A 22079-nucleotide genomic window follows, 5' to 3' on the forward strand; every position below is an offset into this window, starting at 1 on the left:
ATTGAGGCTGCCATCGAAAGTGGCAGTGGCCAAGATGTGTTTGCAAATGCACAAATATAGCGTACATCCTGCCAATGCAAGATGCCAAAAAGACCATGGAAAGTCGCCGTCGTGGACTGTAAGGGCACAAGTGTAGTGTTAGAATGAAGGCTTGAAGTGCAATTGCCTTCTTGGTTGATCTGTGTAAGGTTCCTTGTGGCACTACGTTCGAGCCAGCATGAGCATCGTGGGGCCCCTGCCACCACTATGTGATCCCTACGACGGCCACCTCTTGGTCGACGGCTGCTATGTGAACAATGTTCCAGGTAAAGGCACGGCACCATGGCTCACTTGCTTTCTGCCATGGCACAGTGTGATTCAATTATTTTTTTCTACAGAAGCATGCTTGAGGGTTGGCTTGCACCAATGGAGTTCAGCAGTGGTTAGATACATATTGAAAACCCATTTTGTTTTGTGGCCTGACTTGCAATGGTTGTTGTTGCTTATGAAGTAGAAAAGCTGATTTTCTGGAAGTTTCCTTCATTGGTGCAAGCAAGCTTTGTATACGTAACCTTGCCAGTTTTAGGTTCACATGCATGCATGAACTAACAAAGTACACACTTAAGGAGCTGACTTATCCAAGAGTATGTCTTGCCGGTACATATTGCCCTTTTTTTTTTCTTTCTGGGTGGGCAAGAGAAAACATTTGTACTTCTGTTTTTGCCTTTTGGTTCTTTGTAACCTTTGCACTATCCTTTTAGAAGTGCCCTTTATATTGAGCGGTTAAATAGGCCTGTTGATTTGCACTCTATGGTTGCATTCACTTACATCTGCCTATCTGAAGAGCTTTACATTTAAGGCTAATAAGTGGGATGAAGGCCCTGCTTCTCCAGGCTTATTCATGGACACAGTTCCATGTCATTATTTTCTTGGTAACTGAGACTTGTAGGGGTACGCGAATAGTAATTTTTAAGCGAATTGATTGAATAGTCAAGTTATAACGTTTATCATCCCAAAACTACTTATTGTGTGTGGTTATCCTGCACATAGGATTTTGAGGGATGTTGTAGTAGAGACTGCAGAATAATTTTGAAATCCTTGAGGTTCTTTAGTATGCACCCAAAGCACAGCACATAAGCTTTTTACATTCCATCCCCTTTGTAATGAGACTTGCTGTGGCCAGTAATCAAACCTGCAACCTTGTGCTCAGCAGAAGATTGCCATATTCACAGTACCGCTGCAGCGTGTACTGAATGGAATATAAATCGAATAGTCTTAGTTCAATTCCGAATGTGAATATGAATCAAATAATAGTTGGATAACATTTGTTAAACATATTGTTGGTACTGAAGTTAAAAAAAGAATGAACCAGGAGTAATTTTTTTCTTTGTCTCAAAGCAAACAAAGCTTAAGCAGCATCTCATTGTATGTTCAAGATTACAGCCCTTCAACTTGGAACAGAATAGGTCATTAACTTAAACAATGCTTGTCATGAAACGCTGTTCCAAATCTAACACATTGTTAATGGTAGAAATTATGCAGTAAATGATGCGGAAATGCTTCAAGCAAAATGCTGTGTACTTTTGCCTATAGTGTTATTCGGCACATTAGTGAAAAAGGTCTTGCAATGGCAAATACAAATGAAAATTTATGTGAGTCTTTAGAACAGACAGTAAAAACACCCATACTTGTTTGCAGTGAATCAGTGAAACTTGGAAGAAGCTATAGTAGGTATATTTTTCATAGCTATTGATGGCAGCCTAGCTGCATTTAGCTTCAGTGCATTATAAAAAATGAAAATGTTTTTCGAAAATGTTTAGAGATATTGTGTTCACGTGCAGAAACGGCAAATGCGTCAATAATATCAGGCAAAAAGAATTGCCTGCAATTTGTCCCTGCATTTGATAATGTGGTCAAGAACAGTTAACTTTTTTTTTAATTCTTCAGTCTATCACAAGAGGTTATGGGGTGATAATTTTTAAATTTTACAGTATATTTAAAGATTGCCTGTAGCAGACAGCATAATTCTAGTCCTTGCGCTGGATTATTCAAAGAGGCAGGCATTACTTGCACAAGAAATCGAAACACATAATCACCTAATTGACAAAATTCACCAATTCACTTTTTAATTATTTACTTTACAGCATATATTGGAATTTGTGAGTTGTCAGTGAGTTTACAAGGCGTATCCACTTAGGATAGATTTTCAGGATGACACCAGCTTCAAGATATTCATTGCCAGAGTGTGTGACGAAATATATGGGTGTTCAGTTACTAATATATTGGTGCTTCAATGACTAAAATATAATTTTGTTAAAGTAAGTGGAACAACAGTGCATTTTTACTGTTAGTTTCAGGACGCATATCTCGGAACCCGTGCCTTCCTCAAAATCCATTCTAAGTGGATATGCCTTGCAATCTCACTGGCTCCAATTCATAAGTTGCAGTATATGCCGTAATGCAAATAATTAAAAAGTTCACTAGCAGATTTTGGTCAATTAGTTGATTGTGTGTTTTAATTTCTCATGCAAGTAATGTCTGCCTCAGAATAATACAGCTCAAGGCATAGAATTATGCCATCTACTACAGGCAATTTTTAAAAATTCTGTAATACTTAAATATGATCACCTGGTATACATTGCAATAATTGCAACCAAAAATTCGTATACTTTTTTTTTGCCACATTTAGGCTACACCTATGCGTCAGCCTAACTGTGGCAAGTTTATAAAATTTTCTGCATTAGGCAATACTACCAAGCTTTATTGTTCATTGACAATAGCAGAGTGTATAATGTATAACTAGTATTCTTCTTTCATTTGCTAGTCAGCATAGACTATGGAATCATTTTATTTATGAAAGCTGACTCCTAGCTTCTACATGTTTGAATAATACTTTCAAAATGCTGTAGAAGCATTCAGAACATAGAATGCTCTCATTGATTCAAACATTAATTACCTCAGTATTGAAATCAAAACCTCCCCTCCACCCCCCCCCCCCCAAAAATGATCTAATATTCATACACTCATAGTAGTTTGTATCTAAAAATGGAGCAAAAGAATTGACAAATTAAAAAAGCACCTCATGTGATTCTAAAACAATTTTGTTTCCTTTTTTCCTTTTCTTTGTCTATAGCTTTTCTTCTTTAAGTGTTCGCGCATTTTACTCACTTCTTTTACTCAGAACTTCTCACAGCCCTTCGCTTGGAGACTAGTGCAGGAATTTATGCAGCCTACAAAATTGGAGATAATTTTTGTCAAGCCTTAATAATACAGGAGCATGTGTTGCTGAGCAGATGACGCAGCTGGCATGTGTACATAATAACAATTATAATCAGCATGTCTATTGTCACCTACTTAATACACTGTGTTGGGTAACCCTGCATGTTAGTCACAACAGACTGCTGGATCTGGCATATATAACCTGTGCTGTTCTATTCTCTTGCCCCGTGAAATTTTCTTGTGCTCTCCTGACTAAAAGTTATCTTTCTCTGTGTGGCAGCAATGTGCAGCTGTTTGCAAAAGCAGCTGTATTTTTGTCTCTCTCCTTTAAAAAGATGCACTGCGTTGAAAAAGTATTTTTGTGTGTTATTGTTGGGATTTCAAGCATTTGCAATAGTTTGATTGATGCCACCATTGTAGAGAAAACTGTAAATTATGTTAAAGGAAGGGGTGCATATTCTGGAGGTCTGACACAATACCTTGCATTCAGTAATGTAAAATGTAAAAAAAATGTAAAATGTGTGCTTAATCACTTAAATAGATCAGTTAAATTTTATTGCTGATAAGGATAGCCTTTCTACTTGTCCAGTAAAGTGGTTTGGTTGAGTGGAATGAAGTTAGATGCTCTCATTATGCAAGATCAGAATATCACTAATGCACAATGACAGTGTTTGTTTTATTGTAAATAAAAAATGCAGTGTGTTTGGAATTGCTTGCTTTTGATAAATAGTCAAAATTTAACATAGGAACTTGATGCATGTCCATCTAGTTTTGGCTTTGTTGGCGAGGTAAGCTAGTTTTGACATTTTGTTGATATTGTTCCAAGTCAGTTATTTTTCTGGGCCTTTAAATGTAGTGCCTTAATTTTAAAATCCAAAATATTGTTTTGTATAAACAAATTTTTTAAAAATTCTCAGCTGTCTTTTCTTTAGGTTTACCAGTAGTTAGTGAATGACAAGTTAAATTAGTTAAATTTTATTGCTGATAAGGATAGCCTTTCTACTTGTCCAGTAAAGTGGTTTGGTTGAGTGGAATGAAGTTAGATGCTCTTATTATGCAAGATAAGAATATCACTCTGTCTCTGTATCAAGCAGGACTGTTTAAAATGTATTAAGACAAGTACAAAGCACATGTATTTGTGCTTTCTCTCATTTATGTGAGCTTGCCATTACAAGAGGCAGAACCTACAAGCTGTATGCTAATGAAAGAGCCACTCCAACATTGTTGCACACTTTCTTAATGGAGTCATCTATAGAAAAGTTCTAACTGCCAGTTAGAACTTAGATCTTAGAGATCTTAGTAATAGCACAATGGTATTTTCTTAGCATGTAGCTGCTTACAGTTGCTATGGTGCTGCTGTATTTAAGAAAATCCTTCATGGTAACCATTGTATGTAACTGTTAAGAAAAAAAGTTGCGGGGGCTTCGAAAAGTTGAAGGAAAAAGCATTGTGAACTCCTAGCCGTACATGCAGGAATAATATTTGGCTCAGACATTTATGACATTATTGCCAGCAAAATTGTTGCAGGGAACTTTTGAGGCAACCGTTAGCAAATGTCTTTTAATATTGTTGTTAATACTGAAATTTTAATATGCAATAAAGTATGAGAGGTGGCACATATTATTCTGGAGCTTATTTCTTATTGGAATACATTTGAGGACATTTGCAGTAGAACCCTGTTTGTGTGTTCCCAGTCATCGCATTTTACTGGATTATATGTTCTGATTGCATAGTCCCAGTGCACAGTATCCATAAACTCCCTTGTATTGCTTTCACACTAGATATTCCTTTTTTATGTCAAGTTTTAGCACTTTATGGCATTTTGGACTTTCCGACAACCTGAGTGGTAGAAGTCCAGCGGAAATGTGCAGTTCAGTACATGGATGTACTGTATTGGTGCAGCAGTAATACTACAAATGCACTGAAGTTCTCGTTCAAAACTTGTCAAAGTCAGTAGCAGACACAGCACAAATATGTGAAGGTTTTAAAAATTTTGTGTAGATATGGTTACTCCATGTAGATAGAAATCTGTACGTATCTATACAAATTTATATATGCGGCATCAGGGGTCGCCAGACAGCATAATGTAGATGGCAACAATGTGCATCACAAAAATGCATGGCTATCACAGCCACACAGAAGGACGAATGCTAGTATGTATCTGGCTTCTTTTTTAAAAATCTTGGTCAAGCTTGAGAAGACAAATAATTCTTGAATTAAAGTTAAACTGCCGTCATCTGACCATCATCTTTTCTTTCCACATCTCATGAAAACTTATGAATGGGGTTCTAGTGCATTTATTTTAGGCTGCATTCCATCAGCGCATCACTGCTCTCTATGTGCTTTTATCTCTTCATTCTCTACCTGTTTGCTTAGTTATGTATACTGGCAACCTTTCCGTACAGGGTGCAGCAGATTGTCAATAATGAATCACTGTCAGGACATAGCTCACATGAAACTCTCTGGGGAGCAGTATGCAGTGTATCACTTAATTGCATGGTAGTTTTCAATGTCTGTGCAAAAAGACATCAGCATAAGGTTTTGCAACCCAATCTGGGTTGAACAGTTATTGGAAATATAATGTGGACACCTTGCTATTGTCTTTACAACTTTTACAGCGGACATTATGCGAGAGATGGGCGCCGAGACTATCATAGCTGTTGACGTGGGCAGCCAAGATGACACTGACCTCACCAACTATGGCGACTCTTTGAGTGGCTGGTGGCTGCTCTTCAAGCGCTGGAACCCCATTTCGAACACAGTCAAGGTAGGACCCTTTTATTTTTTCAGCATCGATTACTCTTGCAAATCTGCAACTGATTTAGTTAACAAAAATTATTGTTGCTTCAGCTGTTGCTAAGCGGTGAGTAAAATAAGGACTGACTTGCAGAACAACAGGGTGTTACTACTAAGTGCGAAGTCATTTTTCCCAGCATCTTACTTTTCGCTTATCACAAAATGCCATTGCTTAAATTTTGTTTGTGTATGCAATTTTGGAAATTATAGAGAAAATAAGCAGAACTGTCCTGCTTATTCAATTATGAGGTCTGTCTTTAGCTGCTAGCTGACCCAAAATTCAGGACGAAATTCTTTGCACTATAAAAGCCAATGTAGCAGTGGCCACAAACTGTGTGTGTAGTTTGTTCTGCCAAAGAAAAGTATAAGCTTTGCAGCAACATGCACTTTGCTGTAACATATTCATGTTATTCATATCATAAGACAATGAACACTGACACCAAGGTCACCATAGGGGAAATTACTTGTGCCTAATAAATGAAATAAAGGAACGATAAATTATGTTATATTATTCATCCGAGAACTCATATGAATAAACCTTTAAGGTAACTGATATTATTTATCTGAAGATGTCAAATGGTATCTTATCAATGCCTGAAGAGAAAATTGTCTTATTTGTTTGTTTGTTTGTTTGTTTGTTTGTTTGTTTGTTTGTTTGTTTGTTTGTTTATACAATACTGTGGACTTATGGTCCAAGCAGGGTGGTCGGTACAAATACAAAAGAAATACAAAAGAAACAGCAATGAAAAAAAAGGCAACAATAATACAGGCTCAGTAAGGTTACTTCACAGTTTTATCACTTGCTTTGATCAGGCAGTTCCACTCACTAATGGTTCTTGGGAAATAAGAAAACTTAGGTAGGTCTGTGCGAGCAAAATATGGGGTTAGGGCGCTTTCGTTATGGTGTCGGGTGGGCCTGCTAGTTAAGGGTGACAAATATGTTGATGCATCTAGTGCTAGTTTCTTTTCCATGAGTTGGGAAAGAAATTGTAATCTAAATTTTTGCCTTCGTGCCTGTAATAAGGGAATGCTATTTGCTTGCATTAAATCAGAAGGTTAATCTATTGCTGAAAATTTATTAAAAATAAACCTTACGGTCTTTCTCTGAATACGTTCAAGACAATCAATGTTGCACTTAGTATGAAGATCCCACATAATGCACGCATATTCCAGTCTTGGCCGTACAAGAGCAGTATAGCAGAGCAGCTTAACATTAGCGGGAGCAATTTTAAGTTTATGTTTAAGGACACAAAGCTTGCGGGAGACGGATAAACAAACATTATCAATATAGCGATTCCAAGACTGTTTTGAAGTGAGTGTTACACCGAGATATTTATAGCAACTTACTTCTTGTAATGGTGAAGACCCTAATATGTAGGTATATGACAGCAGATTTTTTTGTGTTGAGGGTCATTCCCCATTTTACACACCATTGATGTGTATTGCCCAGACTAGTGTTGAGATCTTTGTAATCGTTAGTGGAACTAATTTCTTTAAACAAAACACAATCATCAGCAAACAATCTTATTTCTACACCATGGCGAACAACTTCAACAACATCATTAATATACAATATAAAGAGCAAAGGGCCTAACACGCTGCTCTGAGGTACACCGGGCTTGACCGGAAGACAGCCTGAGTGCTGATTCGCTACATCAACATATTGTTTGCGATTACTCAAGTAAGCTGAAATCCAGACAATAAGTATTTCTGGAATGCCTATTGATTCAAGTTTGAAAATAAGTTTACTATGAGGAACTTTATCGAAGGCTTTGCAAAAATTTAAGAAAAGCATATCTATCCTACCGTGTCTAATCGAGGGTCAGTGCCAGAGAATGAAATAATGTGACGAGTTGAGTTAGGGTTGATAATCCTTTCCAAAATCCATGCCGATATTTGGTCAATATGCAGCGTTCCTCGAGGAAGTTTGTTATACTAGTAGCTATGATATTTTCAATAATTTTACAGCATTGCAAAGTTAGTGAAATAGGACGGTAATTTCCCAGTGTCAGGCGGTCTCCCTTTTTAAAGATGGGTACAATTCGGGCCGTCCTCCAATTACTGGGTAGTTGTGAAGTCAGCAAAGAAGTGCGAAAAATTATAACAAAAAATTTAGCAAGAGATAAAGCATATCGTCGTAGGAATATGTTTGGGATATTGTCAGGACCGCACAATGTTTTGGTTTTCAAATTTAGTAACATAGATACCACACCAGGATAAGAAATGAAGGGTGCATCTGCATGGTCAAAAGACTGTCATGTTACATGCACAGTTTGAAACGGTAAATTAAAGGATTAAAACACGCACCGCCAGGTTAAAACACACACACCAAGTTGAGCATGGTTTTGGGCATTTTGAGCAAGCTGTCTCATGGAAATTGGAGGTGGTGGTCACATCATATCACAGACTGCTGGTGTGCGAGAAGGTCAGCCTGCTGCAGGAGTGTCAGGTCACACCATGATTGGCCTGCCTAAACATGATTGAATTAGGCAATCCACTGGATAATATGGGAGGGAAGGTGAGAGAGGATCTTGTTCTGAAAGAAATGTGGTTTTGGGATCAAGCACAAGCGGGTAGTATTCTAGTTGAAATTAAGAAGGGATGGGGATGTACAAGTCATGTAATGTACATAGGAGAGTCTCTTGGAGTAACCTAGTGGTTGCCAAGGAAAGGAAACACAATCAAGGACAGCAGATGATTGGATGCAGGGGACCAGGTTTGGAAATTTTCATGTAGGAGGTATGTTCAGGTAATGCAAGACAAAGGGCAATCAGAGATCTCTGAGAAGCCTTTGCCCTCTGGTTAACTGATTAGACCAATTATGATGAAATTTCGCTTCATTATCTTTTAAAATGAGGGATTGAAAAATATATAGTATTGACCAGAGCCATAAACATTGATGTTAGTGCATTGTTTCTAGGTATACTGAGAAGGGGTGCAGAGGTTACTTCTTTTCCTAATATGAATCTGTATGCGTGATATTGACTTGCCCCCCAGATCCCAAGCCTTCCAGAGATCCAGTCACGCCTGGCATATGTGAGCTGTGTGCGGCAGCTAGAGGAGGTAAAAACCAGCGACTATTGCACGTATGTACGGCCTCCCATTGATCGCTACAAGACACTCCAGTTTGGTTCCTTTGACGAAATCATGGAGGTTGGTTATGTTCATGGCCGTACCCTCTTCGCTGGCATGAAGGCTGGTCAGCGCACACTGCGCTCAGTCCTCAACCTGGACAAGGCACGCTCTTTCCAGGCAAGTGTATGTTTATTGCCCTTGTAATGACAGGGTTGACAGCAGGCACAATTACTTTTATGCGAGTGTGCACCATACTATTAGTTGAGCTGCAAGACATGCAAACTGACCTGGTAAAGTAGACAAAATGCTTCTGAGCAACCAAAAAGAAATATTTACTAGCCATTTAACTTTTACACATGTAGAAGAGAAAAAAAAAGGACCCAATTGGTGACTGGTACATTGCAAATAATTTCTTGTTATAGCAGATTGAAAGCAGGCCACTGTGGAATACCCACGTTGTGATTGCCACTTATATTTTGAAGTGATATCCAAGGACACCTGATGCTGTTCACAGTGCCCACCTGCCGTATATACTCGTGTATAAGCTGCACATTTTTTCATCAAATTTTCTCAGTTGCTGGTTATACACAAATCAGGCCTGTCGCTACACATTAACACACTATAGTGCCACTGCGACTACTGTGTCAAATAATTAAAAAACTGGTGACAGATGTCAACATTTTATTTCGTTATTTATTGCTGCTTTCAAGCTAATCACTCTCGGACGAGCTCAGCTCATTGACACTCTCACCACTGTCGGACGAGCTCGCCTCATCACCGTGCTTCACAAAGCTAGTCATCCTCTGTGCCGTCCCCGTGACCATAGGCGGAAGTTGTCATTTTTCATTTTTCCGGAGTGGGGGAGGCTGGGGCCCGACCAGGCATTCCGAACCCCACACATATATATTTATTGTTATGTAGGAAGACACCGACGAAAAGCTATTTACAAGTATATTTACAAGGCAATACGCCACAGTTGGCTAAGAGGCAACAGCCCGCGCTAGCTTCCAATCGTCGTCGTCGTCTTCTTACTGCTCGGCTCTTCGTCATTGGAAATACTATCCCGTAGCACTACCCCCGGTGGCAAAAGCGCCATCCCGGAGCTACTAAAGGCCGGACTCTGAAGCAGTGTAGTAGGTCTTGAGCCTACTGACGTGCACGACATCACTAGATGCCAGAGTAGATGACGAGGTTGAGCTCACAGGAGCAATTTCGTACGTCACAGGCGTCACGTGGCGCAGCACGCGGTAGGGCCCTGTGTATCGCGAAAGGAGCGTTTCTGAAAGTCCGACGTGACGAGAGGGCGACCACAGAAGCACGAGTGCACCAGGCGAAAACTGTACGTCACGGTGGCGGGCGTTGTACTGACGCTGCTGCGTGGTTTGCGAGTCCGTCAGTCGAGTACGGGCAAGCTGGCGTGCATGGTCGGCGAGGGCGATGGCGTCGCACGCATACTCGGTTGTTGAGGCCGCAGCAGGAGGAAGTACTGTGTCAAGGGGCAAGGTCGGTTCGCGACCATAGAGTAGATAAAATGGAGAAAATCCGGCGGTGTCGTGCCGGGAAGAATTGTACGCAAATGTTATGTAAGGAAGGGCAATGTCCCAGTCGTGGTGGTCTTTGGAAACGTACTTGGACAGCATATCGGTAAGAGTACGGTTTAACCACTCTGTCAGGCCATTGGTTTGAGGATGGTATGAGGTAGTCAGTTTGTGTTGAATGGAGCAGGAACGCACAATGTCAGCGATAACTTTCGAGAGGAAGTTTCGACCACGGTCAGTAAGCAGCTGTCGCGGGGCGCCATGCACTAAGATAATGTCACGCAAGAGAAAGTCCGCGATGTCAGTGGCGCAACTGGTAGGGAGAGCCCGCGTGATAGTGTACCGGGTGGCGTAATCAGTTGCGACGGCTACCCATTTGTTCCCAGAGGATGACGTGGGAAAGGGACCAAGGAGGTCTAATCCAACATGAAAGAATGGTTCCACAGGGACAGTGATCGGCTGGAGCTGACCGGAAGGTAGCACCTGAGGTGTTTTCCGACGCTGGCAGGGATCACAGGCAGCAACATAGCGTCGGACGGAGCGAGCGAGACCAGGCCAATAGAAGCGGCGGCGGACGTGGTCGTACGTGCGGGTTTACCTCAAGATGTCCTGCAGTGGGTGTGTCGACTATCCCATAGCAATATTGTGAGTGTAACACATGCCTGACTTTCAACTTCATCATCTCCACATATCATCATCCATTGTACATCTTCTTCATGTGTACTATATATCAGCACGAGCTCGGCTGGAATAAAGCGATTCCTTACAAGTGGTGGACCATGCTTTTCGTTCCCCAAGACCTCTTGCACGTTCTCACTGGAACTCCGCTCAGGTCGCTGCATAACACCACCGGCCATGCTCGCTTCATCGAATCCTGGCACGTCAGAGGCCGCTGTTCCACTGCAGCCTTTGCCTTCTGTCATGACCATGAACAGCCGCCAGCGCGACCCTCAAGTCTTCGCTGTTCTACACGGGGATGACGTGGAGCACTCGCTCCAAAACTAGGACCTCGTAAGACGTCAACAAGTGGGACATTTCGTAGAAGTTACGGAACATCCCGTTCTACCTGTCCGATGTCGCAAAAACCTGGTTTTGGAACCATGAGCCCGATCTTCCTGACTGGCCGACGTTCACGCAACAGCTTTGGCAGATTTTCAGTGCCCCAGCTGTTCGCGCTGAGGCCGTGAAGAAGAAGCTTCGAGAGCGCATCCAACTCACTCGGTAATCGTACACCTCATACATTGAGGATGGGCTTGCATTGTGCAAGCGTATGAACGCCACCATGTCGCAGAGCGACCGACTACGCCACATTATTAAAAGCATAAACACCGTCTCCTTCAATGCCTTTACTACGCAAAATCCTACTACCATCCAGGATGTGATCACTACTTGCCAGCAACTTGAGGAGCTCTAGTCCCTTTGGCTGTGCATCGATACCTCCAACATTCATCTCCCTTCGACCATGGACTTGCGCACGCTTATCTGCAACATCGTTTGTGAAGAGCTTCACGGGCAGTGCTCTTCCTGCGCTCCGCAAAGTACCGTCCCTTCTCCACTGACTGGCTTGCACGACATCATTCGGCAAGAGATCACGTCCGCATCGCGTCTACCGTGCTCCGACGGCCCCTACACTCATCAGGTACCAACGTATGCCAATGTTGCGACGCTCTCTCCAGCCATCACCACCCCTTCGCCTACACCAGGAGACCACCCTCCACTGGCTTCGTTGTCACTGCCAGTGTGTGTACAGCATTACTACGCTCCACGTCCTTCCAGCCCCATTCGCTACTACACTACTGTGGCTATCGAGGACACATCTCACGATTTTGTCGAAGGCGTCAACAGGATGAGCAATGTGGCTACGCTCCCGAGGAACATACTAGCGCACCATCCAGCATTGGGCTATGAGCACACATTTTATCGCTCCTCTTATCACCGGTCGCCTTCTCCTTCCTACCGTACTGATATGCATGTGAATTCTCAGGAATCTCGCCACAGGTCGCCGTCTCCACGTCATCGTTCGGTGTCGCCTCTCCGACCCGTTTCTCATGTTACGAACGCCCTCTCAGAAAACTCCCCGATGCAGTTTTATGGGGGGAAACTGCATCCACTGGACAGCCTACAATTCCTCCTGAGTGACCGTCCAATTTGTTGTCAGTGTTTGTAGAAGGTGTATACGTCGAAGCTCTTGTTGATACAGGCACTGCCATTTCGATTCATGCTGACTTTTGTTCCCACCTCTGAAAAGTGACCACGCTTTACTCAGACCCTTCTCTTCATGAAGCGACCAACGCTATTATTCGTCCAATCGCGCAGTGTATTATTCAGGTGTCCATAGACGGAATTCATCACCACATTGTTTTTTGCGGTATTTTATCAGTGTACCCACGAACTCATCTTGGGGTGGGACTTCTTATATTCCGCGTCCACCTCTATCTCTTGTTGTCAGTGCCTCATACGACTGGATGCCACCGGCAATTCTCTTCCTAACCATGAAGAACGCATTCATCTCGTCACCTCCTCCAATTACGCTCTTTGGCCATCTAGCGAAGAGATTACAAGTGTCAACTCCAGCGACATTGTGGATGGCGACATATTCATTCTACCCTACGGCCATACCGTATATTGAGGGATTCTGATTACCTTTGGCCTTATTCACTTCTCTTGGGGGTCTGCATTGCTTACTGCCTTAAACTAAACTCCCAAACCCCAACTGTTGCCTCGTGGATCAACTATCACTTGAGCGAGCGTAGGTTAGGGCGTGTTGATATTCCATAACTGAGGTTTTTTAGCGCATGAAAAGGGATGAAAGACAGTGGCAAGACGTGGACACAGCGCTACACAGCACTTGAGCTGTTGACACTCATCCTGTTGCAATTGTCACGCTTTTGACAGTGCCACCCAAGTCAAGATCGCCACCAAGTAATGCCTCTTCCACACCATTGCTGGCAACCATGAGCCCTCACCTAATGCCTGCCCAGAGTCAAGATCTCCTCGCACTATTGAACAAACGCCGTTCTTTGTTCAATGTCAATTTGCCCATCCTCGGTATGACTACCGCCACTACTCGCCAAATACAGACTGATGGCTCCCGCATTGTTCAGTGGCGCCCGTATCGCATGTCTCTTATAGAGCACAAGATCAAGAGGAAAACGTATCAGACTTGCTTAGACGAAATATCATACGTCCTTCGTCGAGTCCCTGGTCCTCCCCAGTTCTAGTGGAGAAGAAAGACGGCTCAGTGCGTTTTTGTGTCGATTACCCTGCGCTGAACAAAATCATGCGCAAAAATGTTTACCACCTGCCACGGATTGACAATGCACTAGATTTGCTCCACGATGCCGAATATTTTTCTAGCCTTGACCTTAGATCAGGCTACTGGCAAATACTAATGTCTGAATCTGACGAAGAAACAGCGTTTTCTACTCCTGATGGGCTCTACGAGTTCAATGTGATACCTTTTGGACTCTGCAATGCGCCTGCCACCTTCGAACGCATGATCGATAATGTCTTGCGTGGTTTGAAATGGAAAACCAGTCTGTGCTATCTCGACAACATTGTAGTGTTTTCAACCACATTCTCACAACATTTGCAACGTCTTGATGAAGTCCTTGCCTGTCTTGAAAACGCTGGCCTGCAACTCAACACCAAAAAAAGAATGCAGTTTCGCCAGCCATACCATCAAAGTTCTGGGGCACATAGTCAGCAAAGAAGATATTCGACCAGGCCCTGAGAAGCTTGCTGCCTTCCTCGAATTTTGCCAACCGCTGCGTCAAAAAGACCTGCGCAGTTTTCTTGTACTTGCTTCTTACTTCCGGCGCTTCATACACAACTTCGCTGCGCTTGCGTCCCCACTCCATCAACTCCTCGCCAGTAATGCGCCCTTCGTTTGGTCCGCTGAATGTGAACGTGCTTTCCTGGCTTTGAAACTGATGTCAGACCCAGTGCTGTGCCATTTCTATCCAAACGCGCCAACCATCCTTCACGCCGACACTAGCAGTCACGGTCTCTATGCCATTCTCATGCAACGTGACAACACCTTCCGCTAATGAGTAACTGCTTATGCTAGTCATACACTAACCACTGCAGAGAAGAATTACACCATAATCGAGTAGGAGTGCCTTGCTGTTGTTTGGGCAACGCAAAAATTCGCCCATATCTTCACGGGCGCCAGTTCACAGTTGTTACCGACCATAACGCACTGTGCTGGCTTTCATCGCCAAAAAATTTATCAGGTCGCCTGGGTCGTTGGGTGCTTTGCCTACAGGAGTACGATTTCGATGTCACCTACAGGGCTGGAAAGAAGCATCGAGACGCCGATGCTCTATCTCGTTACCCTCTGCCAAATTATGATGATTCACCATCGCCTCTCCATACTAGCGTATGTCACAAGCCCTCTTCATCGGCTTTACCCATCGCAACCCTCGATTGGCTAAGACCCGACAGCCCACCTGTCCTTGTGTCCCACCAACGTATCGACCCATACTGCCGAACTATTCTCCAATGCATGGGAGGTTCTTCGTCACCTTCAAACGCCCGATTTCGTCAACAACTTAATCAATTCAAGCTGCACAATGGGGCTTTACATCACTACATTTATCACCTCGATGGCAACAAACGGGTCCTGGTCATACCATGTTCTCTGCAACATGAGGTGCTCGAAGCCTTTCACGATCATCTGACGGCCAGTCATTTAGGCTACCACAAGACTTACGACAGAATACGAAGTCGCTGCTCTTGGTGTGGCCTGTCTTCAGCTGTTGCGAAGTACGTTGCATCCTGCGTTCATTTTCAAAGCCACAAATGACCGACAACAGCTCCTTCTGGCTTTTTACAACCTCTGCCTTGTCCCACTTCGCCTTTCGAAGTAGTTGGAATAGACTTGTATGGCCCTCTTCCCACGACCTTACATGGCAATTGTTGGATTGTAACGGCCGTAGACCATCTAACATGCTACACGGAGACGGCATCTCTACCATCCGGGACTGCTGCTGAAGTCGACGATTTCTTTTTCTTACGCCATGGCGCTCCCCACGTTCTCCTCAGTGACCACGGCAGAGTCTTCCTCTCTTCTATCCTTACCAAAGTTCTGTGCGCCTCTAACACAATACACAAGACAACTTCCAGTTACCATCTGCAGACCAACGGCTTGATGGAGCATTTTCATTGTACCCTCTCCGGCATGACTGCGATGTACATCCGCCCCAACCACACGAACTGGGAGGCAATCCTGCCGTTCACGACATTTGCCTATAACATGGCTTCACAACATACCACTGGCCTTTCACCTTTTTTCCTCGTCTGTGGGCATTCACCAAGTTTTGTTGTTGATGTATCCTTCCTCTCGACTCCTGTACCCCCAGAAGCTCCTTTCTCGAAACGGTTTTTGTCTCACCTCGCCCGCCTTAACACCGGCATCTCCCAGGACGCTCGCAAGTTTCGTTGCGACTCGACCCACCGGGCTGTGACTTTTTCTCCTGGCGACGGAGTTCTTCTTTGGACTCTTGTGCGCGTTTCTGGCTTATGCGAAAAATTTCTCACGCATTTTATTGGACCTTACACGGTCAGGGAGCAGAAATCACCTGTCAATTACCATGTCTCGCCCCTTAGAATGCCATCCGATTCCCATTGCCGTGGGACAGAGGTAGTGCATGTCTCTCACTTAAAACCATATACTCTATGCATTTCATAATACTTCCACGCGGCCAGGCGGCCGGTTCCACAGCAAGAGAGAATTAGTGTGAGCGCAACACATGCCTACCTTTCAACTTCATCATCCCCACAAATCATCATCCATTGTACATCTTCATCTGTATATATCATCACCAGCAGCACAGCTTGATCCTCGTGGTAGTAGCACAAGCTCGGCTGGAATAAAGCGGCTCCTTACAATATATATACATGAAGTTTCTTCAAGAAATATATATATATATTTTTTTTTTCGAGAAACTTCTTGTGACCTCAAAGAATTGTTCAGTGAAGTGACGGCCCTATATGAGAACTTACAAAGCCTCATAGTAGGAGGCAGTTAAATTTCACAGCCTGAGTCCCCTCCCATAACCAAGAATCTGGCGTCTCTCAGTGGTGTAATGCTCCTTCGTGTAATTGTCGTATACTTCACTATCACTAATACTGCTTCGCCTTTCCGGCGGAACTGCAGCCTCTCTTTGTCTTTTTTTTTATTATTATTATTATTGTGTGGCGGGAGATTTGAATTTCAAAAAAGGTATTCGGACCCTTCAGATACAAGTTTGTCATAAACTAAGTCTTTTCTTGGCACGAAACAAGCGTTGCGATGTTTGTGGAATGGTATTTAAACAGTCCACATCAACTTAGCATTTCCCTTTAGTGCCCCTTTAACGTTATGCCTAGCAATCTTCGTTCCATCGCTCTTAAAGTGGTCCTTAACTTGTTCTCAAGCTTCATTGTCAGTCTCCAAATCTCTGCCCCATATGCCAGCACTGGTAAAATGCACCGATTGTACACCTTCCTTTCAATGATAATGGTAAGCCTCCAGGTAGGAGCTGACAATGTCTACCGCATGCGATCCAACCCATTTTTATTCTTCTATGAATTTCCTTCTCATGATCAGGGTTCTCTGTGATTAATTGACCTAGGTAAAGATACTCCTTCACAGAATCTAGACGCTGATTGGTGATCCTGAACTCTTGTTCCTTTGCCCGGCTATTCATCATTATCTTTGTCTTCTTCATATTAATATTCAACCCCACTCTTACGCGCTCTCTTTTAAGGTCCTCAATCATTTGTTGTAACTCGTCTGCAGTGTTGCTGAATAGACCAATGTCATCAGCAAAGTAAAGGTTTCCGAGATATTCACCGTCAACCTTACTCCTAAGCCTTCTCAGTTTAATTGCTTGAATACTTCTTCCAAGCACGCAGTGAATAGCATTGCAGAGATTGTGTCTCCCTGTCTGACCCCTTTCTTTATAGGTATCTTCCTGCTTTTCTTGTGTAGAATTAAGGTAGCTGTGGAATCTCTGTAGATATTTTTCAAGGCATTTACATAAGCTTTCTGTACTCCTTGATTATCTAATGCCTCTATGACTGCTGGTATCTCTACTGAATCAAATGCTTTTTCGCAATCTATGAAAGCCAAGCAGAGAGGCTTATTGTACTCTGCGGATTTCTCGATTACCTGACTAATGACATGGATGTGATCCATAGTAGAGTATCCCTTCCTGAAGCCAGCCTTTTCCCTTGGTTGACTAAAGTCCAGTGTTGCCCTTATTCTATTTGAGGTTATTTTGGTGAATATTTTACATAATACTTGAGAGTAAGCTAATGGGCCTATAATTTTTCAATTCTTTAATGTTTCCCTTTTTGTGGATTAGTATAATGCTTGTATTCTTCCAGTTTTCTGGGACCCTTCCAGTTGATAGACACTTTGTATAAAGAGCCGCCAGTTTTCCAAGCATTATGTCTCTTCTATCTTTGATTAAATCGACTGTTATTCCATCTTCTCCTGCCGCTCTTCCTCATTTCATGTCTTGCAAGGCCCTTCTGACCTCATCGCTAGCTATAGGAGGAGTTTCTGTATCCTGTTCATTACTGTTTCTAATGGAGGTATCCCGACTCCTCTGGGTGTTGTACAGGTCAGCACAGAATTCTTCCGCTTCCTTTACTATATCTTCGAGATTGCTGATGATATTACCTTGCTTATCTTTCAGTGCATACATCTTGGTTTGTCCTATGCCAGGTTTCCTTCTCACTGATTTCAGGATGCATCCATTTTTTACGGCTTCTTCAGTCTTTCTCACATTATAGTTTCGAATGTCACTTATTTTCGCCTTGTTGATCAGTTTTGACAGTTCCACGAATTCTATCTTATCTCTTGAGTTGGACACTTTCATTCTTTGTCGTTTCTTTATTAGGTCCTTTGTTACTTGGGAGAGCTTGCCTACTGGTTGCCTTGGTGCCTTGCCTCCCACTTCAATTGCTGCCTCTGAAGCCAGCCTAGTTACGGTTTCATTCATTACCTTTATGTCCTCATCATCTCTCTGTTCTATGGCTGCAAATTTGTTTGCTAGTACCAGCCTGAATTTATCTGCTTTTACCCTTCTGCTTCTAGGTTGACCTGTTTCTTCTTGACCAATTTAGCTCTTTCTCTCTTCAAAGTGAGGTGAATCCTAGCCCTCACTAGCCTATGATCACTGGTATACAGTATGTATTCCTTAATTATGCACATGTGCACACGCCGTCTGCTGTCTCAGTACGAGCACCGATATGCCTGTGTGCTGGCAGGTCTTCAGAGCTTTTTTGCACGTTCCTGTGGTGATTTGAGCCTGTAAGGGCAGTAAAAGATATACATTCATTTTTTCGGACTGCCCAATTTTTTGGACATTTTCGTGAAAGTAAAAGTGAAACTTCATTTTTTTTTCAATGAAAAGAGGGCGCCAGGACAAAAGGCAGGAGCCTGACAAGGTCCTGGTCACCCGAAAAACAGCTGGCATTGTGCACGAGCACTTCACAACAAATTCACAATGAATTTCTCAAGCGTTCTAAGAAGCAAGACGCAGTAAGTTAACATGCATGAAATTTGTACTAGAAAACAATAAATCGCATACACAACTTATCAAATGAGTGGTATAGAGATACATAATTTTTTTACAAACATAAAAATGTCAGTCCTATAACACAGAAACAATATCACAAAGCTTACAACATGCACGTTATAGAAAAAAACATTTGAAAGGTGGTAAAATAAACACAAATAGATACTAAGTCTGTCAACTCAATAAATATCTCATTCAGTTTGTTCCAATAGGTATTTTTAATTGTAGATTTAAAACCTTTTTGTGGAAAGGAATATTCAGTTTCAAAGAACAATTGATTTATTACCGTGGAAATTTGGTAGCTTAGTGTTTGCTTGCCATAATTGGTGTGTGTGATTGGAACAAGCTTACGTTTTGTCAGAAAAGCTTATCGGCTGTTGGAATTATCTGGACAATAAAAAAACAATTTATGATGATGGATGTACTTAAGCAGACAGAAATTATATACTTCTTTTACTTTAAGGATGCCATGTTTCTGAAATAGCGGTGACGTAGGTAAATCTGAAGGTCTGCCATGAAACCCGTGGCCATGAAACCCGTGGCCATGAAACCCGTGTATCCTAGGGTGTCTAAAAAGTGAATGTTGACTGTACAGCATACCAAGACAATGCTTCAAATGGTCTGTGGGGCGAGCGCATGGCGGACGGAGGACAAGAACACAAAGGACTGATGCATTCAGGAATGAACGGAAAAGGAAATGTGATGCCACTTCTTTGAAGGAGCTAGAGCTCGAAAAAACAGTGTTGGCTGACGCCAAGATGCAGGTGTCCCTCATCCAAACCAAAATAAACTCTTTAAAGTAGTGAAACGCAACACTTGAGGCATTGTGTGCGGAACAGTGCCTCAGCACATTGTGTGGCATTGTGTATGTAAGGACAGTTGAGGTTGACTTTCCAGCTGCTGAGAGAGAATCTCACATGTGACAAAGTTCGGGCCTTGTACCAATAAGCTTGCTATCAGTTGATAGAAATAGCTCATGTTCGAAAATATTTCCTTCTGTATGCATCTCTTTTTATTCGTATTTGAAAATGCTCGACCCGATTTGCAATAGGCTTTACCATTTCTTTTTTCGGATATATTTTATTCGGTTTGCATTTTACTAACTTGTCCCTTCTGTTTTCTTTTTGAATAATATAAACACTGCTCTTGGTATTCAAACTGGATTAAGTCGTTTTAAGTTTTTAAAAAAAATTTTAACATGCGTGGCCTTGACATAAAACCAAGTTTTGTGTCACTCGTGAATTTTGCAAAGGCACTCGGGGAAAACCTGGAAAACTCAGGTAATTTGGAAATGTCAACTTGGTTAACACCCTGGATTGTGTCCACTGACACGGAACACGACGAATCTAGAATCCAAACGCACACTTGCTGAAGAGACGCTTGCTTCAGTCGCCCTGTCAGAGTTGTTTCGTGGTTGCCCGCTGCCATCCACTCGGTGTAGTGCCACCAAAATTCCGTCTTAAATGGCCAGTTTACGCAAACATTGAACAGTTGCAGCATGCTTGTCAAGCCACCAGGAATCACGGCCAAGTCCATTCAGCAGTCGGCCAGCCAAGCCTTCACTCGGTCTGTTAGGTCGACATGCAATTATGATGATAATTGTATGCGGTGAGTGGGAAAAACTAAACGAAGCCATCTTATAACACTTTGTGGAACTAGGCGCGCTTTTGGTGCTTTCTTTTTTTCAAATTTTCGCATGCAAAAGTGGGGGATGCGGGCTATACACGAGGGCAGATTATACATGAGTATATACGGTACTAAGGAAAAAAAAGGACAGGTAAAGTGAAAGCACTCTATATTTCAAGGACACCTGTATAAGACAAATTAGTTTGCATTTTTATTTTTGTTAAGCTATCTTATAAGTGTTGCAGCATTAATGTGATGGGCCAGAGCAAACAACATATTAATTGAATTACCATTTGGTTTATGAGAAGAAATGTGAAGTACTGATATTAGTTTGTCATTTTTTAATCAGATGGATGTTAAATCGGTGGTAAATATTGTGAAATCTCACATATTCAGTTTTGGTGCCAAGAAAACTAAAGAATACATAATTTTGGTCATATACGGCCAAAAAACCTTTAGATCTCTTAAAAGTTTCGGTGCCTGAATACACAAGAACCAAATTTGGTGTGCTAAAATACAGAGCAATATCTTGTGCTACATGCAGGATTTTTAGTTATTCTTTTCTCTCAAGGGCAAGTAACATTTCTTCATTAACTTTTTCCACAGAAAGCATGGATGTGGCCTCCTTTGTTGTATGCTTGTGTATAATTGTAGCACAGTAAAGTCCCAGACATATATAAGGAAGGTCCTAACTTTTCTCATGTTAGCTGCATGCTCTTGATTAAATATGTGTGGAAACGTTGGAATTTCAAGCATCCCTAATTGAAAATTCAAAATTAGGTCTAATTGTCTCAGCAGATAGCATATGTTGTATGTGTCTGATTAGAAAGTGCACAAAAGAATGCTGAATTCTTAGGGTCTATACCTTGAGTGAATGGCTCCACGAATCGAGATGCAAATGCAGGCCGTGGCATGTCTAGGCTAACTTATTTAGCACATCGTTGCAAATCATGGTGCGAAGATGTTTAGATCTCGTGAAAATTGACTACATGGCCTTGGATCCTTTCCTGTTATACCGTGTGTTGTCATTTATGTATGAAACACTCCTGGCCAAGCTTTTCTTTTATCATTATTGGGTGCATTGCAGGTGAGCAGTTTTTTAATTACTAGGTCTGGTGTGAATTTTCTTTAAAGGTCAATGTCAAGAAAATTTTGAACTGCGTAAATTGCCTAGTTTCAGGTAATGTAGCTATAAAGAAGCCTTTGTGCAAAATTTTACATTTGAAGTACAAGTGGATTGGACACGAGAAACTCACAATAACAAAAATTTTGT

At 42.2% G+C, this 22079-nt stretch overlaps 1 protein-coding gene across 8 annotated transcripts in view; it reads left to right on the top strand.

Annotated features, from left to right (window-relative positions):
- sws (patatin like phospholipase domain containing sws) overlaps positions 1–22079 on the top strand; it is a 281522-nt gene that overhangs the window by 237612 nt on the left and 21831 nt on the right. For all 8 annotated transcript variants that reach the window (XM_070522534.1, XM_070522537.1, XM_070522545.1 and 5 more), the window contains exons 29-30: positions 5817–5965; positions 8992–9246. In XM_070522534.1, coding sequence (XP_070378635.1) covers positions 5817–5965; positions 8992–9246 — 404 coding nt within the window. The remainder of the gene's footprint in view (positions 1–5816; positions 5966–8991; positions 9247–22079) is intronic.

Source organism: Dermacentor albipictus, chromosome 1 (assembly GCF_038994185.2).
Source record: "Dermacentor albipictus isolate Rhodes 1998 colony chromosome 1, USDA_Dalb.pri_finalv2, whole genome shotgun sequence".
In the NCBI taxonomy this organism is placed as follows: Eukaryota; Metazoa; Arthropoda; class Arachnida; order Ixodida; family Ixodidae; genus Dermacentor; species Dermacentor albipictus.